Raw genomic sequence first — 8,483 nt, 5'->3', positions numbered from 1 at the left:
TAACGTTTAGATACACATACAGATTCTCTTCTGCGTCAGTAGTTTAGTATGTCCACTTGTAAACTGTAACCTTTAGATACACATATACATTCTCCTCTGCGTCAGTAGTTCAGTATGTCCACTTGTAAACTGTAACCTTTAGATACACATACAGATTCTGTTCTGTGCCAGTAGTTTAGTAGGTTGGCCTATAAACTGTAACCTTTAGATACACACACAGATTCTGTTCTGGGTCAGTAGTTCAGATGTCCACTTGTAAACTGTAACCTTTAGATACACACACAGATTCTGTTCTGGGTCAGTAGTTCAGATGTCCACTTGTAAACTGTAACCTTTACATACACATACAGATTGTCTTTTGCGTCAGTAGTTCAGATGTCCACTTGTATCTCTGCAACTCCATCATTTGTAGTCCTGGATGTATAGGTGTAAAGAACAGGTGAGAAGTGTGTGTACATCAAGTCTTGGATGTATAGGTGTAAAGAACAGGTGAGAAGTGTGTGTACATCGAGTCTTGGATGTATAGGTTTAAAGAACAGGTGAGAAGTGTGTGTACATCGAGTCTTGGATGTATAGGTGTAAAGAACAAACTACATGAATGGCTACAATTAATATGGACAGTGAACTTAATGAATGGTTTTCGTACTTAAGCCATTGTGGTTGTTCTAGAAAATACAACAGGAAAGTTCAGTGGTTTCATTTTCCTAAGTGTAAATAGTGCATGCTAACATTATTATAAATACTTGCATGTTGTAGTCTGAGTTTTCGCCTTACTAGCTGTTGATAGGGTGCTAGTCGTAGATGGCAGAGAGGCACTGAGAGACAGATAAGAAATGTTGGTGTCCAGTTACGGAGCTAACTTGTGAGTGGGAAAGAATATGAATTTTAAAAGTGCTTTACTAGCAAATAATTAGCATTTAACCCATTTGTTTGGTGGTAGTGTCATTATCCAGGTTAAAGTCTGGTAGTTGTAAGGTTGCATGCAGAAGTTGTAGTAATTGTAATCAGTTTCTTGATGTTATTCTGATTTCTTTAGGTTCGCTTTTCCTATGGTAGCCAGACACAGATTACTCTGGCTTTAGCCAACAGCTATGAACTTGTAGATCACTTAGTTGACCAACCTTTGAATACTGTTCCTAGAGCCAACCTTGAAGTGCAGGTGAGTAAACATCAAGTGAGTATGAGCAGGAAGTTAAGGATGATATCTTGTGAGTGAACTTTCTTCATGTAATATTGGCACGGTTGGTTTTATAAAAAAATTTGAATTTCATAGTATATTTGACCACAAGTTTTAAATTATAAACTGCACCGTGTAAAAGCTGTACCTTCTACAAGTCAACATTATGTAAACGTTGGCTGTAGCATAGCTATTGCTGAGTTACCTGTAGGCTTATGTTACAATATTTCCCACATATTTCGCGTGCTTTAAATAATATTATGAATTTGTTTTTTATTTTATTATTTTCCAACAATTTTTGAGCGATAATGGGACACAACAATATATGTTCATGCTTCATTCATTTATTCAAGTTTTCTAACGGATTTAAAAACTTGAATGAGAGTGTTCGAAAGTTTCTATAATGTGCTTTGCCTAAATTTCAAACTCCAAAAATTCATCAAAGTCAAAATCTTTGGAATCTGAGTGAAACAACTCCAGGAGTTCATTCGACACGAATCTGTCATCATTGGCATAATTTTCTTCAGCTGGGTCCTCATCAGAGGACACTTCATTGATGATGTTGCTGGCAAACTTTTCATGCACTTTAACCAAGAGTTATCAATAGCATACAATTTGTAGTGCTTCTGAAAAACAAATACAGGTATAGACTGTATGTTATAGTTTTGTAGACAAAATTTGTGTATTAACACAGTTCATAATTAGAAAATTACAGTATAATAAAAATTGAGGTTTTACTAATTAGGCTTAGTTCTTAGTGGGTTTTTTTTGTATTTTAATATTACGTATTTTACAGCTGTTCCTAAAAATTTTGTTATTTAACAGTTTATAAAAAATATATAGATAATCAACCAAGGGAACAGAAGACAGATTAGAAACTCGTGGGAAGTGAAAGCCTGATGACATAATAGCTGATATGTATTTGTATGTCTTCAACTACTTGTATTTTTACTTGTGCATGTGCATTGGAGTTTTAATATTCAGATCTCTTTGCTACAGAATGAAGATCCTGACCTGAGTGCAGTTGTGTTACAAATCCATCTTCGACATGCTCTTTTACGAGATGATGTCCAAGTGGTAGTATCTCCGTCCAACCACAACAATCAATTTAGCCATGTATATCAAAAATGTTGTGAAGGATTGACCCCAATCATAATTTACTGTTTCAAAGAAGACACAATAACAGAACAAGTACAGTCCATTTTTAATTTCACACTTTTATAGTATGTTTTTAATGTTGCAGTTTTTCACAAAATGCATTGTGTGATGACTCAAATTATGAGACACTAACTACCAAAACAGCAGTAGTTTTTCTCTGTACCTATAAAAATTGATTGAAAATACAACAGTGATTAATGTACTGAAAAAATACAACAGAAAATGGGATATTTGTTACTAATTGAGCAATAGTCAGAAACCATGGTTTTTATGTTCATTATAACTGTTTTTGTTACTTTAAAGAATATTTACTTATTGTTTTAAGCAAGAATTATTTTTTACTCTACTAATTTCTAAAATAGTGGATTAATTTTTATATTTGTATGTGTTGTATCATGAAATACAACGGCCAGAAGTTTAATTACCTTACTTTTTCAGTTGAGAAATATTGTAGATCAGTTTCCCCATTCTTTCTTTTAGTTAAGTTGAACAACATGCTGTTTAGTTCTATTCACAAATTAAATCCTAAACCTGGTGTTTTTGAATTTAGAGTACAAGGTAATCTCTTATTTCTAGGAACTGGATGACTTGATTGCCCTAAGAAAGATTGCACCAAAACAACCAGTGTTTTTTGTTTGCTCTCAACCCTTGCCAACATGCGAGTTAACTGAATCTGAACAGCATGCCAGAAGTGCTTTGTCATCTACTCGTTCACAGTTTTACCAGGAATCTGAGCTTACTCCTTCAAAGAAAGGATGTTCAGTATTTCAGCAGCTCTGTGGATTAGGTTACCTTTATTCTGTGCCCATACAGTCAAAACGGAAACGTCAGAAGTGGTGTAGTGAACCATATGAAGTGGAAAGTGAACTAGTAGTAAATGTTGAAAATTTTCCAAGGTAATTTCTCAATTTTCTGTCACAGTTTGAAAATTTTTAGGATACATACAAGATAGAAAAGGAAAATGGTAGGACCATTTTTATTATACAAGGTGGTCCAACATTATCTATTTAATAATTTAATAACTAAGAAATTACAAACCATGAGTTTTCGACATCTTGTAGCCTAACTCCAACAGTTTTTATTATCATGTTTTTTTTTCACTCTAGTGAGTAGTGTTACCCCTTAAAATGGCAAACTAGCAAGAAAAGGCTTAATACATTGTTTGGTTTGCAAAGACCAAGTCAATGACTGTGGTGCATTGTAATTATAGATACCAGTACTCGAAAGAAGTATGGTGATATGTTAAGGACTTTGTGTATACTTAAAGCAAACATCACTGAGCTAAAGACCGAGATAACAGATGCCACTGTAACTGTGGACATGTTGCAATGAATGTGGGCTGAAATCAAATATCAGTCAGAAGTGATAAAAGCCACTAATGGTGCACACGTAGAAGTCTAGACACGTCAGTAAAAACTGTTTGAGTTAGGCCACGAGGTATTGAAAACTCCATAGTTGTATTTCCTTAGTTAGTTAATTATTGTAATTTAAAATAGGAATGTTAATTTTGGGTCACCCTGTATTACAGACTCAGCTTTATCCTAGTGCACAGGCGATACATTATTATTTGGTCCAATTTTAATATCCATCTAATAAAGGATAAAAATAATGACTCTAATAAAGAATTATTATTATCACATTATTTATTGACCAACTTTTTTTTTACGTCTGGCTTATAAAGAATGGGTTTTATTATAATAATAGGTAAATAAACAATACTGTGTAAAGTAATTTACAATAAAGTTTAAATCCTCCCTAACAGAACAATATGAAATTTATATGAAATGTAGAAACTATTAATATATATTTGGTATTGTTCTGTTAGTGTGGATTTATACTTTATTGTAAATGGTTTTTATTATTTTATATTTTTTCTACAATTTGCTGTCTGACAGTAAAACAATTAATACTTTGAAAATTTCAAACATTAAGGTTAAATAATCGGTTTTTTTGGCCAGTGTTTATTGTAACTAGTACTTATTTTAGATAGTTTTACTTTTTATGTTACAAACCCATCCATGTGTTATTATATTAGTGTAACTTGATAGTCCTGAGTGCATACTTTCTCTGTTGACATTAAACAAGGATTGAGTAATGTTATGTTATATTTGTTTCAGCATTCTCTTATTTACCCGGCACATGTTACAGTCATTGCTTGCTAAAGTTTCTACATTACTGAATGAATCCCACAACCGCTGTTTACGGATGTTCATCCTCACGGCGTTTGACATGACTAGAGACATGATGATGACACCAAAACGCCTGGAGTACATTCGTCAGAGGGAAGCTGAACTTTATACTTCTTTATTGACCATAGCAAATAAAAAGCAAGAGGAGATTCGCCAGCTTATTGTGAGCACTGTTATAGGAATGAGGGATGAACTGTTGGAGGAAGCAGCCATCCACCAGTTTCAAGGTTAGCAAAAGTAATCCAAGTTCTTCAGAAATATAATTTTCTTGGAAACTGACAGATATGTTTGAATAGTATTAATTTCTTTTGACTAATAATTTAGAATAACACCTTGTACAACAAGGTAAAAATACTTGAGTAACAACATCCTACACCAAAGATGGAAATAATCACACAACAATTAAGTAAAATGTGAGTTGAGGTTTATAACCGATTGAGAATGATCTTTACTTCTATGTAAACTTGTAATCTGACTTTCAGCAAATGTTAATGATGGTTACGTGTACATCAACTTGTAATCTGGCTTTCCGCAAATGTTAATGATGGTTACGTGTACATCAACTTGTAATCTGGCTTTCCGCAAATGTTAATGATGGTTACGTGTACATCAACTTGTAATCTGGCTTTCAGCAAATGTTAATGATGGTTACTTGTACGTCAACTTGTAATCTGGCTTTCAGCAAATGTTAATGATGGTTATGTGTACATCAACTTTTAATCTGGCTTTCAGCAAATGTTAATGATGGTTACATGTACATCAACTTGTAGTCTGGCTTTCCGCAAATGTTAAGTGGTCATTAGTTTAGTTAGCTGTCATTTCACAGTACCCATGGTGGCCACAACACAGATAGCCAAATGTATACCATTGTGCTTAACATCAAATGTTTAGAAGTTCAATTTTTTCTTCCCCAGGGCTATGTCTGTCAGAGAAAAGAGAGTCACTGTCGCTACGAGAGATTCAGATCTGCACAGTGGAGATTCAGAACCTAGTTCTCAACAAACTAAACAGCTCAGTGGCTGCAAAGCTAATTGGATCCGTTGATTGTCTCAGAGACAGTTTTGTAGGTTTGTAACTGACATGAATTCTCCCTTGAATAATTTAGTAATCTCGGATATCTATACAATACTAACACGTACATTATCTATTAAAGGTACTTTACATTAATGAGTTTAATATATCTGTTAGTATTGAACTTATCTATTAAAGGTACTTCACATTAATGAGTTTAATATACCTGTTAGTATTGAACTTATCTATTAAAGGTACTTCACATTAATGAGTTTAATATACCTGTTAGTATTGAACTTATCTATTAAAGGTACTTCACATTAACGAGTTTAATATACCTGTTAGTGTTGAACTTTTCTATTAAAGGTACTTCACATTAATGAGTTTAAGTTCAATACTAACAGGTATATTAAACTCATTAATGTAAAGTACCTTTAATAGATAAGTTCAATACTAACAGGTATATTTAACTCATTAATGTAAAGTACATTTAATAGATAATATTTTCCTTTTTTTATCACACAGTAATAGCTGCTGATTTATTAGGTTTTTATTAATAATATTCTTAAGAATTTTCCCAAAACTCTTCTACATTCACACCAAAATATCTGTAAAAGCACAACTGTTAGTGATGTACAGGGTGGCCCCCAAAACAACAGTTCTACTAAAATTGAATATCTAGTATTTCCCATGTTTTTATATAGAACACATTGTTTTTCATTTATGAATATAAACACAATAACTGAAATGAGCTACGTTGAGGTGATTCACTGTTTTGAGTGTGGCTTAAGTATTAATCAGTGTCACATTTATTTCTGTTGGAATATGAATAACAATTTAAAATATAATTTTGGTATACCTTTCTCTAGGCCACCCTGTAACTGTGTTATTACTACTTACTAAGCCTTTTTTTGCGTGTCTTACATACTTTTTTTCTAAGGTAATAGCTAAGGTGTTTATTTATTTTTTTGAGTTTTCATCTTTATTGTGGTGTTTATATGAATTGTCTTTGACTTATGTTTAATTCTAAGCCTATTAAAAATTGTTTTAAGCTTCAAGTACTTTATCTGGGATGTTTTTTAAACAGTTTCTGTAATTTGGTCATTTAGGGGTCAGTGCATCAAATGTTTGACTTGTTTTACGCTTACATTTCTAAGAAAAAGTAAAAACAAACTTAATTTCCCCAAAAAAAATTTAAATGAAGTTTTACCTCTATCAAAATGTAATTGTTAATAATATATCTAGCAAGATAAATGTTTTGTTCATTAAATATTTTTATTATTTCAAATATTGTTTGTAATAAAGTTAAGACTTTAAATATTTTTCTATAAAGTCAATTATTTATGCACATGACTAATAATCATATTGTTGTAAGCTTTGTTTTCAATGTTTTAATTTAGATGTTTGCTAGAGGGCACATGATGTTATGATCTGGGAAAATTCATGTAGTGAGTAGAGGCACGTTTGGAATAAATGTGAGTAAAGTGAGTAATGAATGAGTAATGAGTGAGTCAGTTCAGTGTTAGAAGTTAGAGTTATCACATCTATTCAGTTGATTGATTATCAAGTAAATAAGCCCTAAATTTGTATCAGTTTGTGATGTAATGCTGTTTATGAAGTTAGGCTTATAACTTGTGTCAAAGTGTAAGTAGCCTGTAGTAAATGTTATGAAATAAACAAACAGATTATTTTATCATAAACAGACTGGACCTGGAATTATTTGTACCAAATAATCTGATAGAAACCGTCAATAATGTGTATCATCCTCACACTTAATGTGAAATTTTGATATTTCAGAATTGTATAAATGTTTTTATAATTTCAAAATTTACTGTCATTTTTTTTAAATATGAAACCTCCACAGGAAGTTTTCAGTTTCATAGTTCTTAATATGTTATGGAATTTTAGATCTATGTTTGTGATAATAGTTACATTTCCAGGACATAAAAATACAAAAATATATGTATAGTAAACAAACACTGATCAAGTGTGCTCCCTTTATTTAGTATTTTAAACTTTGGAAATCCCATGAAAGATGCGTGAGAATGATGTACAATGAGATACTAGAAAAGATTATCATGGTGTAGTTTTTCTGATACATGTTTGGTTTGAAGACAGATTTTTTTTTTAAATTTCAGTGTATTTTGATGGTCAGTGGCTAAATTCTAGAGCCTACTGGACTTTTTCAGCTAGCTACCATTAATTTTGAACTCTGGGAGGTTAACTTTGTTTATTTATGTCTTACATCAAAGAATCAAAAAACTATTTTGCTACATCTTTGTAACTGTTGTTAGTGGCATTTTCTAGAATGTAATAGAATTCTATGTATTCAGTATTTATAACAAAATCAGTTTCTCTCTTGTATCAGTGAAACAAAAATGTCATATAAAAAATCATACTTGTATATTATAGCCAGTGTAATGTCTTAGTGATTTTCACGTTTCTCTGATACTTTTAACAGGCACATTAGAACGATGTTTATCAAGTCTGGAAAAAGCGTTTTGTGAAGATGGCGAATCAGCTCAAACAAGCAGTGCCCTCAAACAGACCCTCAATGCTGCTTACCAGGTGAGACCTAAACAAAACAGTTTAATTTTAAAACCTTTTACACATTGCTTCACAGATGAATGTTTTAACAAGATAAATTTTTTGACAGTTTTTGTACATCGTATAAATTTTCTCAAGTTTTTATAAAAAAAAACAATCGGTTGATAATTTTTTTCCATTAATCATTAAAAAAGTGTAGTTTAATATTCACCATTTAAATCATTTTTTTATATCTTCAGTGTGCTGTTATTAGAACTAATTAGAGATAAACACTCAACAATGAGGGGGAGGGATATAAAACAGTGAGAGTGCATTGTATTCAGTGACTACTTCCCCCATGATGTGGGTGGGCTAAGAAGGTTTGTTTTGAGTGGCACAAATAAATTTAAATGATGATACAA

At 32.0% G+C, this 8,483-nt stretch overlaps 1 protein-coding gene across 1 annotated transcript in view; it reads left to right on the top strand.

The window, feature by feature from the left end:
* The window catches only part of LOC106471522 (dual serine/threonine and tyrosine protein kinase-like), a 29,446-nt gene that overhangs the window by 12,385 nt on the left and 8,578 nt on the right, over positions 1-8,483 (top strand). The window contains exons 3-8 of the mRNA XM_022400129.1: positions 1,037-1,174; positions 2,177-2,368; positions 2,912-3,231; positions 4,453-4,751; positions 5,439-5,591; positions 7,997-8,129. Coding sequence (XP_022255837.1) covers positions 1,037-1,174; positions 2,177-2,368; positions 2,912-3,231; positions 4,453-4,751; positions 5,439-5,591; positions 7,997-8,129 — 1,235 coding nt within the window. The remainder of the gene's footprint in view (positions 1-1,036; positions 1,175-2,176; positions 2,369-2,911; positions 3,232-4,452; positions 4,752-5,438; positions 5,592-7,996; positions 8,130-8,483) is intronic.

This window comes from Limulus polyphemus, unplaced genomic scaffold, assembly GCF_000517525.1.
Source record: "Limulus polyphemus unplaced genomic scaffold, Limulus_polyphemus-2.1.2 Scaffold4676, whole genome shotgun sequence".
Taxonomy (NCBI): Eukaryota; Metazoa; Arthropoda; class Merostomata; order Xiphosura; family Limulidae; genus Limulus; species Limulus polyphemus.
The sequence above is the reverse complement of the archived record's forward strand: the minus strand, read 5'-3'. Positions and strand labels throughout refer to the sequence as shown.